This window comes from Podarcis gaigeae (genome assembly GCF_964106915.1).
Source record: "Podarcis gaigeae genome assembly, chromosome: 11".
Lineage (NCBI taxonomy): Eukaryota > Metazoa > Chordata > Lepidosauria > Squamata > Lacertidae > Podarcis > Podarcis gaigeae.
Genome location: NC_139687.1, coordinates 32,816,279 through 32,836,898, shown reverse-complemented (window position 1 = coordinate 32,836,898; position 20,620 = coordinate 32,816,279). Strand labels below are relative to the sequence as shown.

General features: G+C 41.9%; 1 protein-coding gene across 2 annotated transcripts in view; it reads right to left on the bottom strand.

The window, feature by feature from the left end:
* The window catches only part of EDIL3 (EGF like repeats and discoidin domains 3), a 234,709-nt gene that overhangs the window by 57,216 nt on the left and 156,873 nt on the right, over positions 1 to 20,620 (bottom strand). For both annotated transcript variants that reach the window (XR_014556287.1, XM_083703244.1), the window contains exons 7-8: positions 4,118 to 4,273; positions 2,388 to 2,532 (exon numbers count right to left, since the gene is read on the bottom strand). Coding sequence is in view for 1 of the 2 variants with exons in the window: in XM_083703244.1 (XP_083559370.1) it covers positions 2,388 to 2,532; positions 4,118 to 4,273 (301 nt within the window). In the remaining variant the exon portion in view is untranslated. The remainder of the gene's footprint in view (positions 1 to 2,387; positions 2,533 to 4,117; positions 4,274 to 20,620) is intronic.

Here is a 20,620-nt window from a genome sequence, read left to right as displayed (position 1 = left end):
CAAGCACCTTTCAGGATGTACCACTCACAGATTATACTATCACATGCATGGGGCCACACCAACTAACCTTGCCTCTGACAACAATCCCTCTGGCTTGCCTGACCCTTGGCGACTGCATATACAGCTTGAATGCCTGCAACAGGGAAGTCTTTGTGATGGCAAGGGCAGAACTACTTGACTTGTCCCTACCAGCTGACAAATTATTACAATTTTTTGAGAAGTGCTTCTGAAAACGTCTTTAGCATGGAAACTTATTGTGTTTCTATTTAAATAAGCTTCCAGATGGTTTTCCAGACAGATTTTTAATTTTCCTGCACATTCAGATGCGTTTGATGCAAGTCCTTTACTAGAAATATTTACAGCATTTTTATGATACCAAGTCTGCTGTGGTATTCCTTCCAAGAAGGGTCCACTAGACCTGTTCCCCTGAAATGGATCAGACAGCTTGTTCATACTTGTTCTGCAAGGCGTCGCCAATTCTTTGAGTAGCTTATCTTGGTAGTTGATTTGGAAATGTCAGTGCTGAACTGCTATAGTTTTCAGAATATTATTTTTCTTAAATAGTTATGAAGTTTCATGATTTATGATTTTACTTATTTTTTTACTTTAAATTGTTTGAAGACCATGTAGTAGAAAACAGCCCATGAATTTAAAATATAAGTAAAGAAGTAAATCGAATATAGTTAACCAAATGTAAGCTAATTGCATGGAGCAGGTTCCTGTCAAAGTAAAGAACTCTCGAGGAATACTTGATATATTATGCTTGTGTGTGTACACCTTAAACCTCTTACATGCATGTTTGTAAAAGTATGTCTTAAATTGAGTTATATAGTGATAAGGGGAAATATATATACTAGGAAACCAGAAATGGCCATAGCTCCTTGCTATATATATTCACAATCAAAATTACAAGTTAACTGCCATGTAGTATTTGTTCCATGGAAATCAATAGCATGTAAAAGTTTTTAAAATTCCCATTGATCTTATTTTCCTTAGCTGTGTTGAGCACCTTTGCAGGATATAAATTTAGACAGGAAATAACTTTAGTAAGTAAATAAAGAGGCCCTATTATGAACTGAGACACTCTATTGCCTTTCATCCCAAACAAAGTTTGATCACCAGAAACTAAAGAACATTCATTTATCCTTAAGCATAATTGTACTTATGTTCCAGCAATTGTTCTAGAGAGCCTGAGCACCATGACAGTTCAGAGGTATAATGGCCTTAAAACAAGATGAGGCCCCTGAAATGGATTCACTTAGAAGCTTTCACAGTTCTTTGAGCAAAGCAATTCCTAGTCATTCTGGCAAGGACTTATTCTAAATTGTGCTCCTATGGATGGGAGACGCCTCAAGAAGAAAATCTAATACACCAAAGCACCTGGACACAATTTTCTATTTACTTTCGAATCTATCTGTATTGGAAGAGGGCCACAGTGAGATTAATGCATTAACTTTTCATTTTGGAACTTGGTTTTGTTGTCACTCAAGGACCAGGAATTATGTAACATGGGCTGCTTTGATATATTACTAGTGCCCTGGCTGGCTGTTTGTACAGTAAGAAGGCAATCATATAAAAATAATCTCCAAACAAATTTACTGTAGCAGTTGCCCTATGAAAATAATGCTGGTACTTTGACAAAAAGGAAAAAAAAATGGAGAATTTTATGTGTTTCATTGAATCTGCAAGGGAATGAAGCTTTTGTGCAAAAAGGAGCTGGGTCAGGCTTTACATTTTTGTGCTGTGACCCTTCCACACAAAAAACTTTGAAAGGGTTGATATTGGCTCCACTAGTTCATTTACTTCTGCTACAAGGCACAATGAAGGATTCTGTTCGAAAGCAACAAAACAAAATCAAATCAAATCTCATCAAATGCAACCAGGCTCAGCAGCAGACCTAATTTCACCTGGAAAGTTCTGGAAATGCAGTTAGAAAACTCTTGCAAGCCTCAAGTTTCTTATAGCCTACAGTCTCAATAAGCTGCATAAAGTAGAAGTTACTGACTCGTGACCCAACAGAGAATTCTGTGACTGCAAATGCCGACATGGCAGGTGTGGTTTTCAAAGTGCTGCAGTATCAGAAGATGCACCTGATAAACCTCTCTATGCTACCCAGTTATTAAAAGTAGTAAAACACAAACAATTCAAAACCAGGTGTGTGTCTTTCAAAATGGTAATCAAATATAAATTTAGAGGGGAGGGGATGTAGATAAGGGGAGGCTACCATTTCAGGTGTATGCAAACATCTCAAACACCAGCTAATTCTAGTAAATAAACAAACAGATTTGGCATTTGAAGTATGTACATAGTTGTAGATAAATTCATAATGTTTTTAGGTATTGCTTAAAGTGACCTTTCTTGTTATTATAAGTATTGCAGCAACATACCTGATAATTCACAGCCAAGAAGTTCCATTCGCAAAGTGCAATGCCTTCTACAAACCTGAGGATATAATCGTATGTACTGAGATTTTATTGGTGGGGTGAAAGAATTTGCGTAAGGCGTATTATTATCCACGTTCCCACGGAACACCTATGACAAAACACAACAGATTGTAAAATGCATTTGAATGGCAATATGGGTCAATAAAGTTCATGATTACATACAATTATTTAGTGTCAACAGAAGGTCTGCTGTCCTCATTTGATGGATGTGGCAGGAGTAAAACAAAATGCAACTGAAGATGGGTGAATACAGGTAACCTACCATTAAGAGGTAACTTTGAAGTCATGTGGAAGTGGGGAATATCCTGCCAAGTAGTGGTGAGAATTGTACCATTCCCTTGTTTCCCTGGATTTCTAATTGGTGGGACATTATGGATGGAGTTTCATGAATATTTAGATACAGTAGTACCTCAGGTTAAGAATTTAATTCATTCTAGAGGTTAGTTCTTAACCTGAAACTGTTCTAAACCTGAGGTACCACTTTAGCTAATGGGGCCTCCTGCTGCCGCCGCACCACCAGAGCACAATTTCTGTTCTCATCCTGAAGCAAAGTTCTTAACCCGAGGTACTATTTCTGGGTTAGCGGAGTCTGTAACCTGAAGCGTCTGTAACCCGAGGTACCACTGTATCCACCTTGGTAAGTTCCACTCAGTAAATAGTTGTGTGCACACATCCATTGGTAAATAGTGGAACTGGAGTAGGGATAATGTGTGGCATGGAAATAATAGCTCTTTGAGCAGCAGTAATTTAGTTTTGGATAAGGTCCTTGAACAGGACTGGGTATCATTATAGTATATTAAGGATCTGAAACCTTTACAGGCACAGAGGTTAACATACCTCTGTGGTTCAAACTACACATGACATGAGACATTTGAGAATGGATATCCCAATAAACTTTTTAAATTTTAAAAAGTGGGGGAGAAATATGGATGTGGGCCATGGTGCAAGGGGAGTACAACCCTTTCCTCCTGCACTACAGCCCTGATCCAAATTGTTCCTCCATCCCCACAACTGCTTTTAAAATATAGAGGGAGAAACATATTGGCAATATCTGGAGCACTCTGGGGGACTGGAGCAGTGGAATCTGGATTAGGTATCCTTGCTGCAGGGATGAAGGACTTGCTCCCTCTCCTCTCCCCCCTTGCGATAGCCCCAATCCAAATCACTCCCCCAAATGTTTCTACGAGAAGAGAAATTGTGTTGAGACTTAATTTGTGTGTCTGCCCTTCTATACATCTCTTCTTAAGAGTTACGTGGAATGGGCTACTTTGCATTTAGGGTTTTGAATTTTTTAAAATTCTGTCTGCAATAGTTTTTGTAGTATGGTATGCCGTGCTGCTGAAAGAATATTGTCCTCTCGAGGGTTAACCAATTGCCAACATAACAAAACTAAATGGAGAGCAGACAAGTAATTACTGGTCGGCTAATTAAAATGAAAACCATTTAAATATAAGAAACAGAATTCTTATAGCCTTGTAATGCTATATTTATAAAACAATCAAAGTAGAGGAAAGTCTTACTCAATGCAAAATGTCAATTTATTCCAGTATTTCCCAGAATAAAATCTATCAAGGAAAAAAGGTCTCAATAAACCCACTTTCTGCTATAAGGCAGTAAAATCCTTTCACTAAATTGCTATTTAAAATGCTTTTATACTGATGACAATGACTTACCATATCTTCAGTTGTGCCTTTCACTTTGTATGTTGCCCATAATTTCCCATCATTACTATATGCAATTTTGTATGATTTTATATATTCTGGGCTTCCGATTCTCTTGGCACCTTGAGTTATAACACCAGTGATTCTCATCTTCCTCTGCAGGTTTATCTGAAATTATAATAATGCGTTATCAGTGACCACCAATGGTGGGATGATTGGTATTATGATGCTTCATTTAGATTTTGGTAAAATGTCTGCTTTGGCTGCATTTCTCTAATATACTGAATTTCCATCTGTCTGAGGCTTCATTTGGGCTAGAGATTAGCCCTAAAAGATAGAACAATGTATTCATTTCAGAGGAGATTAGAGACTAAAGCAGGGATGGGGAAAACTGTGGCACTGCAGATGTTGCTGAAATTCAACTCCCATCAGCCCTAGCCAGCATGGCCAAGGGCCAGAGATGACGGGAAGACTAGTTCAGCAACATCTGCAGAGCCACCTGTACTAAAAAATAACAATCTTTCTTACAATGTTTTTCAGTTGCAAGTAAATAAATGCACGTATAGGAAATAATATAGAATAAAATCTCTTTCACAAGTTGATTTCCAGTCTGGCAATCAGGTTCATGTTGTGCTCACTGGTATTACTCCTGGAATTTGCTGTTTAATTTCATTTCAAGAAAAAACCTCAAAACAAACAAACATAGCATGCACAAATGCATTATGTCCCCTACAAGGTGCAGGACGGCTAAAGAAACACAGCTCTCTGTGCAAATCATCATACACCAAGGATCCCAAAAGTGGTCAATACTGATTCCCTGGGTTCGATGAAACAGTGCAGGGGGTGGGGGGGTGGAATAAAGACCTAAGGGTTGAAAAGGGCCTGAGTTGGGAAAGAAGTTTATGGTGTACAGTATAGTGTAAAAAAATAATAATCAGAAACTATGACCCTCAAAAATGTAGCTCCAGCGTGTATTCTTATTCTTATTTATTATTTATTAAACTTCTGTACCGCCCTTGACCAAAGGATCACATGATGGTTTACAGTATAAAAACACAAAATTACACAGCATGATAGGAACCAAAACAATACTTCCCACAATACCTCCCCTGTACAGATTGTACCTCACTTGTCAATGAGGAATTTCTGTATTTAAGAGATATTTAACTTTTAACTAATTTATTAATTAATGGTTAATACATTGAGATTATAGATAGATATTTCTTGACTACGAGCCTAAGGATTTGGATGGCATCGATTACAACTTCATAAGCATCAAGCAGCCACTCAAGTGCTTAGGAAACCCTGCTTTGGTGCTGCATCGTGGCGTTCTCCCATTCAGGGTTCTCCTTAGTCAGCCATGCTTTCCTCCCTGATCACTGCCAAGCTTCAGGGGCCCTGAACAAGATGCCTTTTAGGGCAGGCAGCATGATACCCTGACTGTGGTGTAGTGGTTAAGAGTGGTAGACTCATAATCTGGGGAACCGGGTTCGCGTCTCCGCTCCTCCACATGCAGCTGCTGGGTGACCTTGGGCCAGTCACACTTCTGTGAAGTCTCTCAGCATCACTCACCTCACAGAGTGTTTGTTGTGGGGGAGGAAGGGAAAGGGGATTGTTAGCCGTTTTGAGACTCCTTAGGGTTGCGTGGCTATTCCCTCCCCCCCACAGGTAGAATGAATAAAGACACCAGACACATGTATTTAGGTTAATGGGCGAAAATGGCCACAACTTTATTGATTACAGGTAAGAGAGGTATTGGCTTTAGGCATTGGCCCCTAACCGACTATCCGGTCTAACCGGGAAGGGTTAAACACCAACAGGGGGAGCTACCCGAGATGCATATCCCTAGGCGCTCCCCGAGGGGTTACCGCTCGGGGGCGCGCTTTAGGCCCTAGCCTCCGTAGGTTTCGGACGAGGCGTCGCCCCTCGGAGTCCTTTAACGAACTACCCTTCAAGCAATGGGGGAGGTGATGGCGCTCCTCCCCCCCGATCTAATTTGCATAACAATACCCCGACCAATGCCTACCGCCAAAACCGAGGAAGTTGTGACGAATTGCTACGAGGTAGGCGAAAAAACCAAGTGGCTCCACAACCAGCCAATTAGCCAAATGGAAAAATTCCTACCCGGCCCCTTGCGGCGACCAGCCGAAGCCCATAGCAAGGTCGATGGCAAACCTAAAGGGTGGGTGGGTGGGAAACCGCGTAAGCTGCAGGGAAGAAAAGGGGCGAGCCAAGGGCTGCCCCGACCTTAAGTGGCCTCTGGAAGGCCCGCCCATGCCGCCAGCCGATTGGCTGGCGCACGGGATGCGAGAGGGAATCCCAGCTTCCCGCGAGGCTGACGCCAGCCCCGCGGGAGTGTGGGAGGGGATGAGAGCCCGCAACCCCACCTCCTCCTGACGCTCGGTAGTGGCATTGTGATAAAGTGGGATATCAAATCCAAACTCTTCTTCTTATTCTCTGCTGGCAGTTTCTCCCTTCACCCCCCCTGCTGTTGTCCTGGACACTCTGTTTCCTCCATTAGAGGAAAGAAACATTAGAAATGGCCCCTTTCTCTCCCCATACACATTTAAATATTTACAATTCGGGTCAGGCCGTCTGATGAATTGTTCAGAGAGGTGCCGATCAAACCTACAATCTTCGTTGTCTGAGAGTGCCAATGAGCTGCCCACCTAAGTCCTCATCTACTGCCACTGTCTCTGGCAATTTTGGGGGCCTCATGGTTTGGGGCCCTGAATTTATATCCCAGCCCTAATGGCACAAAATTGGATGCATCATCATCATCAGAATACATTCCATTGGGAGGACAACTGTGCCTTACAAAGGTAGTATATCCCTCACTTAATAAATAAAACAAATATTCCATTCTATGACCTGTGAGCATGCTCAATACTCATTGGGCCGTCCTGCCAAAAAATAAATAAATGTATGCATGTTTGCAAATCTTTGGTTTTCTCCAACCCTGTTGATCTCTCTCTTTTGGGTGTGGATGTTGCCACTTTAACTGCAAAATGACCTATAGTAAGATCATAACTTTGGAAATATAGTTATTTTCATGTTATTCACTGAGGAAAATACACTATCTATTAGTAATCCAGCTTCTGTTGATGTGTATAAGGTTCCATGTTACTCACAAACAGTGTTTTTTTCTGGGGGTACGCAGGGGTATGCATACCCCTAAACATTTTGTGAATCTAAGTTTGGCCGCATTGAGGGGCAGTATTTCAATATGAGTAGACGAATGAGAGTACCCCTAAATATTTTTTTTAAAAGAAAAAAATCACTGGTCACAAAAGAAACAAAGCCGTGTTTTCCAGCTATGTGGAGAGCAAAATTGGTTACTTGTCTACTTAAATACACATTTTTCTCTATGTAAATATGCTTGGGTCTCACTGCCTCACTGGCTGGGTGGTATATGACAAAATAATAATGGTTCTTCATAAGTTCTATGCAATCAAAATTAGAAATTTCTTCTAGATTTTTTTTATAATTCTGCAAAACAAAGTTGGTTAGGAATCAGGACTCCCTCTTATTTCCCTCTAATGAATAAATCTGTTCTGCACTACATTTTGGAGCAACCAAACAAGTAAAAATGTAAATAGACTCACAGGGTTTAAAAAACCCACATGGTTAAAAGTTTGTGTTTAGCTATTTCAGTGAAATGCCTTATTTTTCTCTGCAAGTGAAAAGAATGCAAATGGCGTATGTTTCATATTCACCAATACACAAAAATTGTTTGATTTATGACCCATAAGAAATAGTACGTTAGATGATTGGTTATCCAAACAAAGCATAATTATTCCTAAATTCCCTGCCAGCTCCTTTGACTTCTGGGAATAAATTAACCTAAATTTACAACTTTATGAAGGAATGGAAAGGAGAAAATTCTGGTCATGCCTTTTTCAATATTGATTTTTAAAGAAGTAATACATTTTCAACTATGTTTATCGTTTGCTGCTTATTGTTTATATAGCTTATTTTCATCCTTGTAGTGTAATTGTTTTTAACATCCCTGCCACAAATAATTTGCATGGTAACAGTTAACAGAACCATGCAACTGTTTCAGAAACCCTGTTGTAGCAATGGGTTTTGAACAACATTCCTAGCAAAGTACTGTTGTATTAGAGCGCCTCTTCTTCTTTATTTATTGCCAAAAACAATAAAAGATAAGTGCCTGAATTCGATGGAAAATTTGGAGGAGGCATTTAATTTAATCCTCACTTCCCATCTCTCTCAATTTTAGCCAAAGCAAACACCCACCCTTAAACAAGTAAATGTGTAATTCTATACATGACTACTCAGAAGCAAGCTCTGATGAGTTCAAATGGACTTACTTCACCTAGAACAGTCCGATCCTGTTGAAATGAATATGGCTTACAGTAGGGAACAATTTGCCCTTCCCTATTACCTTTGAACTTATTTCTGTAAAATCTTCTGTACAATTAACTATAGCTACACTTGTTGATTCTCTCCCTTCCCCACCACTGCCCAGCCAATTTAAGACATGAAGTCCCAAGGAAAGCAAGCTTACAATGCAACTTTAGACAGATCTGCTCAGAGGTTAAATGCCACTTATTCCAATGAATCTTTCTCCCTGGGCAAGTGTGTATAGGATTTATGTAGTAATGGAGCTGGATTTTAAGCATTTCAGGGATTACAAAATCCAGCACTTCAATAGCTGACTTTGGGTGGGGGGTGGGGTGGGGAAAACAAGCTTGATTAAGTTTGCCATCCTATATCTACCTGTCTAGGAGTATGCCTCTTTGCAATCAGTGGGATTTACTTCTGATGACTGCACTGTAAGATAGTATATGAAGTGCATTTAAGAAATTCTTTTGACTAATGTGAGCCTGGGAAAGTACTCAGGATATGCACATAGAGTTTGAAAAGGGGGGAAATAGGCTGATGAAACATAACAATCCAACAACTGAGAATCCCAGTGGCTGCATATAGCACTGTTGTGTACCCACCAAGTCTTCTGAGGCCCTACTTCAAACTACACCTCTAAACCTCACTAGAAGTCTGTGCAGTCATACCTTGGGTTGAAGTAGCTTCTGGATAAGTATTTTTGGGTTGCGCACTGCGGCGACCCAGAAGTAACAGAGCGCGCTACTTCTGGGTTTTGCCGCTCGTACATGTGCAGACGGTCAAAATGACATCATGCGCATGCGCGGAAGTGGCGAATCACAACCTGTGCACACGCAGGCGCAAGTTGCGTTCGCTTCTAGATGAGAACGGGGCTCTGGAATGGATCCCGTTCACATCCAGAGGTACGACTGTACATCAAAGTGAATGAACCTTTGGAGCAAGCAAGCAAGCAAGCAAGCATTGGTGTGTCATAAGAAGCTGTAGTCAGCAAATCTGGACAACACATGCAGAAGTACTTATAGGAACACATACAGAGTCAGACCTTTGTTCCATCTAGCTCAGTATTATCTGCACTGACAGACAGTGGCTTCTAGGGTTTTTGTCTAGGGCTTTCCCCAGCCCTAATTGGAGATGTTAGGGATTGAATCTGGACCTTCTACAAGCAAAGCAGATTCTCTACCAGAGAGATACAGTCTTTCCCTTTATATTTGCTTTGGGTGGGTGTTATTTTTGTGAATCACGTTGAAATCTGAATGACTCGCAGTGAGACAGTATAGCACTGCTATTGCAAAAATCTATTAGGCAGGGTAAGGTAAAGGTAAAGGTACCCCTGCCTGTTCGGGCCAGTCTTGCCAGACTCTAGGGTTGTGCGCTCATCTCACTCTATAGGCCGGGAGCCAGCGCTGCCCGCAGACACTTCCGGGTCACGTGGCCAGCGTGACAAGCTGCATCTGGCGAGCCAGAGCAGCACACGGAACGCCGTTTACCTTCCCGCTGGTAAGCGGTGCCTATTTATCTACTTGCACCCGGATAGTAGGACAATAATTCCCTGAAGATTAGAACAACAGATTTGAACAAAGAACCCCCAAGAATGAATATTAGGCTGGTGAAATTTTGGTCTTTGGCACATGCACACAGAAGCAAAGTGTTTATAAGGAAGGTGGATATTCTGCAACCGTCATTATTTGGATGAAGAAGCTGTGCCACTTCGACAGCACTATGGGATGCGACTTAGTGCCGCATGTGAAAACAATGCCATTACGTAACAAACTGTGTTCTACCACCCTTTATCTGTTGCTTTCCAGGCTTTAACAGCACTATCTGAGGAGTCAAATGGCTTAAGCAGAAGGTCCCTGACCTCTGCAAAAGCAATAATTGATTAATTAAATCCTTACTTTCCCATATACTTTCACAAATGTAAAGATTAACATACTAAGGCTGAAACAAATATTTGCAAATGTTTGAAATGTGGTAAATCTTCCAATTTAACCTGGTTATTTCAAGCACGGGAATACTGTAACAGTACTATTTAAACTTTCCCCCCCAAAAATAATAATAAAAAAGAGTGGTTATCTTCTTATACACAGATGCCGAGTTTAGCCTCTAAGGTAGAGCTGGCTGTCAGTCAGACTATTACAACAACAACAACAATCTTTATTACGGTCCAGAGACCAACAAAACATTACAAATCAATACAGAGTTCATACAGCCTAAGGTAAAGGTAAAGGTACCCCTGCCCGTACGGGCCAGTCTTGACAGACTCTGGGGTTGTGCGCCCATCTCACTTAAGAGGCCAGGGGCCAGCGCTGTCCGGAGACACTTCCGGGTCACGTGGCCAGCGTGACATCGCTGCTCTGGCGAGCCAGAGCCGCACACGGAAACGCCGTTTACCTTCCCGCTAGTAAGCGGTCCCTATTTATCTACTTGCACCCGGGGGTGCTTTCGAACTGCTAGGTTGGCAGGCGCTGGGACCGAGCAACGGGAGCGCACCCCGCCGCGGGGATTCGAACCGCCGACCTTTCGATCGGCAAGCCCTAGGCGCTGAGGCTTTTACCCACAGCGCCACCCGCGTCCCTTCATACAGCCTACCTCCAGGTTAATCAAGCACTTTGTTTGGAATATAGGGCTCATTTGTTCTTGCAACCACCGATAAAAACTTTGCCACTGCCAAAGTTCTAGCTTTTGTCCGGTCTTCCAGTAGGAACCTGACATAGTGAGCCTCTGACTTTCCCGGGAAAGGCACCAGCAAGGGTAGTATCAGTTCAGCCCTGGCCTGCTCATACTTCGCACAATGTAACAAAATATGATTTATGGAATCAATGTCTTGAGCACACGAGCAAAGTCTGTCCTGGTAGGGAACACCTCTCAACCTACCATCTAGCACTGCAGAGGGGAAGACATTCAGTCTGGCCTTGGTGAAAAGCCTTCGATAGTTAGGTACTGTCAGGTTTTTGATGTAAGATGTTAACTCAAAGACATACCCATATTGAACTCCTGCTGCCAGTGGACTACAGACTGCGTGTGACCGAGATTGCAAGTCACTGTGTGCATTGTCCTATAATCTTTGCTTTAAGACCTTTTGGGCGCCTTCATAGCCCTGGTAATACAGTTGGGGGGGAGACAGACCAATAGAGGTGGCTTTTTTTGCCATGGTTTTCTGCCATTTGCTGACAAATTCCTCATTTGTCAAATGTTGGTACAGACCCTTCCCTAGATTAAACACTGAAATCCTGAGCCAATGTCTTAGGGCAGCCCACCACGCTCTAGCTGAAATTGGGCATTCACCAGCTTCCAACAGAAGTACGGAGTTGGGGACGCAGTTAGGTACCTGCAACAGAGATCGTATAAATTTTGCCTGAAAGCCATCTAGCTTTGGCAGGTCCCCATTATGCCAGACATTTGCTGCATACAGGAGTTGGGAAACGGGCTTTGCGTTGAAAACCCTTAAGGCTGCTGGAACATATTTGCCGCCCTTTGTGAAGAAGAATCTATGTATGGCTAGCTTTGTAATCTCCGCCTTTTGATGGGAGGTTTGCCAATGGTGCTTCCAAGATCTTGTATGATGGAATGTGAGCCCTAGGTAACTGAAGTATTTTACCTGTTCGAGGTTATGGCCATCCAGCACCCATTTAGACTGGGAGAATCTTCTTTCAAAGACTAAGATTTTAGATTTTTCATAATTAATGGATAAACCATTTCCAGAACAGTAATCAGAAAATTTCCTCAACAGATAATTCAAGCCCGGCCTGGAGCGCGAGATGATGGCTGCGTCATCAGCATACAACAACAAAGGGGTCCTTCTCATTCCTATTTTTGGAATGTGTCCATCTGGGTCCATTAAGTTCTCTTCTAGGTCATTTAAGAATAGACAAAACAATGTGGGGGCCAAAATACAACCCTGTCTCACCCCCCTAGTCATCTCGATGCTGTTCGATAGCTGTCCCTGTCGACCGCATCGGACCTGCAGTTTGGTTCCATTGTACAGGGCTTTTATAAGAAAGAGAAGTCGTTTGTCCTGCAGGATTAGACTCAATTTGGACCATAGCTGGAATCTGGGGATGGAGTCAAATGCTGATTTCAGGTCCATAAAGGCCACGAAGAGTTTACCCTGTAGGTGTCTGGTATACTTCTCAGCTAGGAAGGACAGCATTAGACAGTGGTCCTTTGTTGAATGATTCTTACGGAAAGCTGCCTGGGCTTCAGATAGTATATTATGTTCATTTAGAAAAGTTGTCAATTTGCTACTGAGGAAATGGGCATACAGTTTCCCAATTATTGAGAGCAGGCTAATAGGCCTATAATTGGAAGGTACATTTGGGTGGCCTCTCTTAAAGATTGGAACTACTATAGCATGTTTCCAGCTATATGGTACCTTACCAGAGTTATTTACTACCGTAAAGAGTGCTGCCAGAAGCGGAGCCCATCAGTGCTGGTTTGATGTAATCAACTCAGCTGGGATAAAGTCTTTCCCCGGAGCCTTTCCACTCTTCAGATTCCCTATTAATGTATGGACTTCCTCCACACTAACTGGCCTCCAATTAGGGAGCAGTGACAATTGTGCCCTGTTATCCTCCTGTAAACTGGAAGGGAGGTTTGGATTTTCCATAAATATATTTCTGAAGTGGTTCTCCCAAACCTGAGCTGGAATGACACAGCTGGGGGCTGAGAAACTATTTTTCATTGAGTCGGAGACCAGTTGCCAAAAGAGTTTAGTTTCATTGTTTAGTGAGGCATTCAATAGTAGGGACCAGGAATTTTGTTCGGACTGCCTTTTTTTTGAGGCCAAAAGGGCTTTGTACTCTTTTTTGATTTTGAAATAAGATTGAGGTAAGTAGCTTAATCCAGCGTTTCTGTAGGCCAAATAGGCGTTCCTTAAGGCTTCCTTCTTTGTGTGGCACTCTTGGTCAAACCAACTGCGCCCTTTAGCAGTGCGTGGCTTGCCGGCTGAGTTTATGTTAACCGAGACCACATCCTGCAAGGACTCAATGAGATTTTCATAAGCTGTCAGGGAGGAGTCTATTGATAAATTGTTTATTATAATTGATCTTAACTTAATTGCAGTTTGTGAATTCAATCTATTCTCAACTGCAATTGCTATCTCAGGTGTCCATTTTTTCCTACGCAATGCTGGATCATTTGCTTTGTCTATATCCTCATGTTCTATGTGAGAGTGCTGAGTTGAATTTTGGCCAGTAGTGGAGATGATAAGAGGTAAGTGGTCACTTTCAGTCCTATTATCAATTGTGAATTTTTTAATTGATTCGAAGGCCTGTCTGTTAGTGAGACAGTAGTCTACTGTGCTGGCCCCATTTGAATTTATGAATGTGTACTCGCCTTCTCTGTCCCTGGGGAATGCCCCATTAGCAATGATCAGATCGAGACTTATTTGTAAAAAAGCCAGGCAGAATCCAGCATAGTTGATTTGGCAATCTTTCGAATGTCTACGTGGGGGTGGGTTTAGGAAGAGGGCGCTATTTTCCTTTAGATCTCTTAATATTGGGAATTTTATTTCCAGGCTATCATCATTTGAGCCTATTCTGGCATTCATATCTCCCATTAGGTAAAATGGCGAGCCAGGGTACCTAATTTGTAGGGAATAAAGGAAACTATGGATTTTACGCCACGTGCTCTCTATCTGTGTTTGCACTGTATATGGTGGAATATACACTGAAACAAGAATAATACTCTTGGATTCCATATGCAAGGTGATCCCCAGTGCCAGCTGCTCGAAAACTGAGCACTCAATAACTTGTGACGCCAATTGAGTGGAAACCAGAGTTACTAGGCCCCCCCTCGGTCGTCCCCTTCCAAGCGGTTTAGAGGCCTTGATTTCATAGACGTCGTAACCGTCAAGAGCTATGTTATCAGTTGCCCAAGTTTCCTGTAGCATTATTATGTCAAAACCCGTTATATATTCACGAAATGGCTCGTCCCCAAGTTTGTTAGCCCAACCCGCTATGTTCCATGAGATAATGTTAAAGCTGCTCGTTCCATAACTGGCTTGGCTTCATTGTGGTGGGGAAATTGTTATCAGCTCTCCCACTGGTTCGATAATGATGCAACCGATCTTAGGATATGCACGGTGTTGTTGTTCTCGGGGTTGATTTGCAGCATTTTCCCGATTTCCCGGCATTGACGGTGTTATTTGGATTGCTGGTGTCATCGGGGGGTCTTCGTCAAAGATAATTAAATCTGTCTCTGGCTTTCTATGTGTCCCATTTCCCTTGGGAGAGTCGTCACTTAGCATTGGCTGATCAGATTCCAGTTGGGATAGAGAGAGGGTGGTGAAATTCTGGATCTGCCAAAGGCGTAATAGAGAGTCCTATCTTTGAATTACCTAGATGGGGCTGGCGTTCTTTGTGTGTTTGACCTTTTTGGTCTGATGTTTTCCTCTCCAAGTGAGTGTTGCAGCTGGGTTCACCGCACATATTCATCTTTGACGGCCCTTCCGAATGAATCATGGCCCTGTGGCGAAGGCCCTTCGGCAGAGAGGGTGCTGATTGCTTGGGGTTGGTCCAGCTATATGACAAGTTTGGCAGTAGTTGTTTTCGTTCTGTGTCTTTAAAAACATGCCTCAAAACAATATTATAGTCCTGTAAAATGGCCCTATATTTCAGAAGCATTTTAGGGGTAGCTGAGTCAGAAAATGTCAGTGTGAGCCTAGTGTGCTGGGGGTCCGTGCAAAGCAGGTTTATCGCGATCAGAGTGTTGCAATGGATATTTAGTAAAAGCTTAAAGTTTCTCTTCACACTGTCGATTGATTTCCAGTAAGGCAGCATACCATTAAAAGGATATATATCCAGAGCTACTTGAGTACTTTGTAGGATCAGGTCCCTACTTTCGCTTTTGTTGTTTTTAGTATTTGTAGTCTCTTGGTTATCAAGTCCAGGCCGGTTGCACCCCTGTACATGATGGTCTAGAGGGAGGGCAACGCTATGGTCGGTCTCTTTAGTACTGAGTTGGCTATTTTTGGCTGTCAGGAGCACCAACTCCGTCAGGAGAGACGTTACCTTTTCTAATTTGATGTTAACTTCCTCCACTGTTCTTGCAGTCAGCAGACAGTGGTCCGCGAGTATTTCTGCATAGAGCGGTGCCCCCTCAGATGGTAGTTCATGGGATAATTCATGAGCGCTCATCTCAGCATTCTCCCCTGGGTGATCTCCGCCCATTAAAGCATCCCCACCTACCTGGGAATGTGTTCTGTTTGGTGTGGTAGGTTCTGAGTTCTGTGCTTTTACAAAATCGTCCATTTTGCTCTGCTTGCTCTTCTGTGGGCTCCCTTCTGGAGATGAGGCCGGTCGTTTCTTTTTCCTAGACATTTTCCAGGGATAGAGCCACTGTAAATCAGAGCAGCTTCTGCTGTAAATCAGGAAGCTCGGCGTCTACCCACGATGGGGCGTCTAATCTCCACTCCTGCTGAGCTGGAGCTAATTAGGGCCTTCTCCGGAGCTTTCCAGACTTTCTGTAACTCAGGCCCTTGACCTAAGCTTTGTAAATTAATAGCTGCCAACTAACAAAAATAAAGTACTGAGGCTGATAAAAGCTAATAAAAACTGATAAACTGATAAAAAAGCTAGTAGAAACTGATAAAAATAATAAAAACAGCATCAACTGATGCAGAGTTCAAGTCGACGCTGCTACTAACGACGACGCCATCTTATAGCAATTCTATAACTATTAATATCTGACTTGTAATTTTGGCCCTGGGATTTGGGAATCACAGGAGACTTGTTAGCTTGCTGAATAATTTATTCCAACAACCAGCAAATATGTAAAATATAGGAGTTAAACATTCAGATGGAATCCTAAACATGGAATCCATTCTCTCCAGGTATTATTCACAGTCTGATTTTTTACCTGTTATGGACAGTGCAAATGGAGAAAAGTGTATATCACCTTTTCTTCCATTTTAAGAATTACATTCTCTCTGGAAAGTAGATTGCTATGGCTCTTTGTCCATTATATTTTTGTTTCACTTATCGTGGTCATATTTTTTTCCCCTTTTTACTAATGCTCCCCACAAATGTATAAACACAGGAACTGCAGACTTTAGGCATTTGTCTTCTGTGTTCAATGAACATGCAAGTGGTGAGAGCTTAACTTCTCCATCACCCTCCTTGCGTTGGTTGGAAGATATGCTGAAGACAGACAACAGAGTAAATAAATACAGTACATCATACAGAAGTCAGAGGAGAACCTTCACCAATATTTAAGAAAGAGTAGCTGTGCGTCCTTTGAAGATGGCATTAGACAGAGCAGGCACACATACACAGGTCCATATGGTCTTTCCCACTATGGTTAGAGGTATTATATTCCTGTCTAAATTATACTAATTTTACTGTGCCAACTTGATGTTGGCAAGGTAATGAGAGGAAGCCACAATGTTGCGAAAGCATCAAACATGCCAACTGGACCCAAGTGCAGCTGCACATAGATCAGCACCAAACAATACGGAGACTCCATTTAAATTTCCCATGATGCTCTGAAATGATTCTACTTCAGAGCATTGTAAGAAATTAACATGGAGCTATAAGCTTCCTGGCACGGGAGCTTCAAGTCAGGCCCCAGCCCTGTTGGGGCCCCAAGCAGCTGCCTGAGGATGCTACATTCTGATGCCAGGGCTGATGCTCTACTGCAGGCATAGGCAACCTTGGCCCTCCAGAAGTTTTGGGACTACAACTCCCATGATCCCTAGCTAACAGGACCAGTGGTCAGGGATGATGGGAATTGCAGTCCCAAAACATCTGGAGAGCCGAGGTTGCCCCTGCCTGCTCTACTGCTTCTGTTGGTACTAGGCAGAGCAGTGTTATCCTTTGCTGAATCTCAAAAATGCTGCTCTTTTCAATCATAGGCTGCTGCGTATACAGTAAATGTGGAGATATGCAGATGTACTGTTGTGGGCATGTTTGCCAGCTTTGATGAGACAGCTACAGACATTCCTGGATTGGGATAATTTGATCACACTTGTCTATCCTCATGGTTGGAATACTGCAATGTGCTCTATGTAGGCCTACCCTTGGGGATGGTCCAGAGGCTGCAACTGGTGCAGAAGACAGAAGCTAGGTTGCTTGTAGGGTCACATGACCACCAGCATATAAACACCCTGCTTGTGGGATTTGCACTGACTGCCAGACTGTTATTGGGCCAAGTTCAAGGTCAACATATAAGGCCCTCTGCAGTTCAGGAACAGGTTATTTGAGAAACTGACTATATTATCCCTGATATACCCAGTAGATCTCTGTGGTTTGAGTTTGTCCTGCAAGTTCCAAAGATCTCAGAAGCTCAGTCTGCAGTATCTTGGAGCAGGGCTGCCATACTCTGTGGAATAGAACTACTCTCAGGATAAAGCAGGCACCTACTATCTACAATTTTCAGAAAGAATTGAAGACATTTTTGTTCTGTCTGGATTTCCCAGCTGGATGAACTGATCAGTGTCGTGAGTGCCTATTTTGTATGGCTTTAGTTTTCTTCATCCAGTGTGTTTTGTATGTGTTTTCAACTTTTTTTTTGCTATGTTTATTGTACATCACATTGAGATGCCTGTTTAGCAGTAATAATAAACTAGTGGCTAGAACTGGATCAGTGCCTATATGTTTTATTCTGCTTCAGAATGAAAATATCATAAAATTCTGCTTTTGCTTTTTCTTCCCTTTTTCCTAAGGGCTCAACTCATTTGGTTTTCACTGGGAAACATCACTTTATGCCTCTGAGAGTTTACAGAATTAGACAGACTGAAAACTTGCTTGGTTTGTTTCTTCTTCTTATTAAGTTATTATTTTAGTCCCAAAGGTAGTTGCTGCGAATGCTATTAATGGAAAGATATGAATTATTCAGCTACTGGCATGTTTAAACGTCAGCTTCCATACAAAGCCCACAATCAGCCTCCTGTTTTACAGAATTCTGCCGTCACTTAAATTGCATTTAATTTACAAAGTATTGATTATAAGCTTAACTATGTTTAGCAAAAGGATAATATTAATTACTTTATTTCTTGGCATATATTTTACATGATTAAGTTCCTCTATGCCATTTCCCAGCATTTGCAGGCTAAAAACGTGGGGTAGGGCAGAGAGATATACACAACCAGGAAAAAAAATGTGAGCAGTACAAATATTTCAGATTAAGCTATTAAAAAGGGTTGCTTTGTTCCAGTGAGGAGACAGACTCAGAGAGGTAATACACAGGAACATTTGGTTCTTTCCAATTTCTTTTTTCTTTTTACTTGTTTTTAACCTTTTTTGATTTTCTTATTTGGCTTTGTATTTATATATTCAGGGTAGGGGGGTATATTTCAGGGTTCTGGGATAACTATACATCAACTTTTTATATACAAGCCACCAAATATATATTGTCTTGAGCATTTCTGGACAGACTAGGACGGTCTGTATTAGTTTCTTATACAGGATCTCTTAAGGACCTTCTAATAGCGGATCCTGGTGTAGGTCAGGGGTGAGGAACTGCATTCGGCTGGTGGACCAGATGCTTAATTTCTCCACCCGTAAGGGGCCAACTTGGGCAGGACCGCCCACCAATCAAAGTTCAAAGGAGGTTGCTGTCATAGTAACTTCATCTGAAGACATACTTTCAGGGCCAATCAGCTTCAAAGGGCCTCACTGTCACTGTTGGCCCATGGTTCCAGAAAGCAACTTTGAATTCATCCCTTCCTCAAATTCCAGCTGCTCTGAGAACCTAAGTGGGAGCTGCTTCTACCTAGTAAGTGAGGTCCAAAGGGCAACACCAAGGAAGGCTAAGGATGAGGGAGGAACTGCTGCCTGTAAAATCCTGGCATCATATGAACAGCATCATATTTTCATTCTTTTAATGGAGTTTTATAGCTATAATTTTTTGCAAGTTGCTTTGAGAGCTTCTTGGAGCATTCACAGCAAAACTATAAAGATAGTAAACATGCTTTCAATCCTTAACAAATAATAAAACACAAAATATAGCTATGGGAGCAACTGGTAGACTGCAACTTTTTCTCTACCCTCAAGCTACAATTGTACATTTGTCATCATCTCAGCCACCTCAAAAATAGATGGCTCTATTTTTCATCACATTTCTTAGTTTTGTATTCTTGTAGCTTTTAACTCAGCGCTGGCGAGACAAGTGCGACAGGAAGAACCCTTCAGTTTTATTTCTATGTTGGTTCAAGATTAATAAGAAAACCTGAACACCGAGGAAGCTGAAGAGCACACTTCCCATTCACCTATGCTACCACAAAAAATCGGTCAAAGGAAAAGTTAAGAATTTTCAGATTTCAGCAGCAAAACAACAAGAATCCTATAAGAAGAAGAACAAAATAAGACGTGCTTTTGACAATTTATGGGCCTTATCCAAAGTGAATTAAAGGCATTTTTAAAAGTATGCATTATTCCTTTGCTCAGTAAAGAACGTAAGACAATACATCTCATTAAAAATTGAAAGCACTTTGTTTGGGAACATGCTATGTGGAGTAAAGCAGAGGGAAAAAGAAAACTTGATGAGTCTCAAGAGGAAGTCTGGCATTGTAATTAGGTTTTTTTTTCCTTCTGTCTTCCAACACCTACTGAGTAAAAATATCACAGCACAGATGCCCTGATCAACATTATTCAACATTCTGGCTCAAAGAACACATGAAGTTAATTATGTATAGTTTTCCTCCCTGATATTTTTCGCTGTGTATTTTTAAAAAAAATAATCTAAAGCAACTGCCCAGGCTTCAATCTCCAATTAAAAATCAGTAAGTAGAGGAAGATTTCTTACCCTTCCTTCTCTATCATTTTCCCACCTCCTGATTTCTTGATTCACCTTATTTTTGGCTTCCAAAGTTTCCTTAGAAGCAGGCTACAATTGTACACTTTCCCTATCCTCAATATCCTCCTCAATATCCCCCTCAATATATGAGAGAGACACACACTCAGTACCTTATTTATGGTCCGTCCAACTTTTCAACCAATCAGATTTGTTTCTGCCCTATTCCAAATCAGACCATTTTTCTCATCTAATGAGTGACAAAGAATTTCCATCCAGCAAGCCAATCAAAAGTGAAAACCCCCCACCTTTCCTCAGATCAGTCTGATGCAACTTACTACTTAACTCATCACACACACTGGCAGAGGAAGAGGCGTGCGGGGGCAGCGCACTGCCCCTGGCAGCGCGATCCTGGCGAGG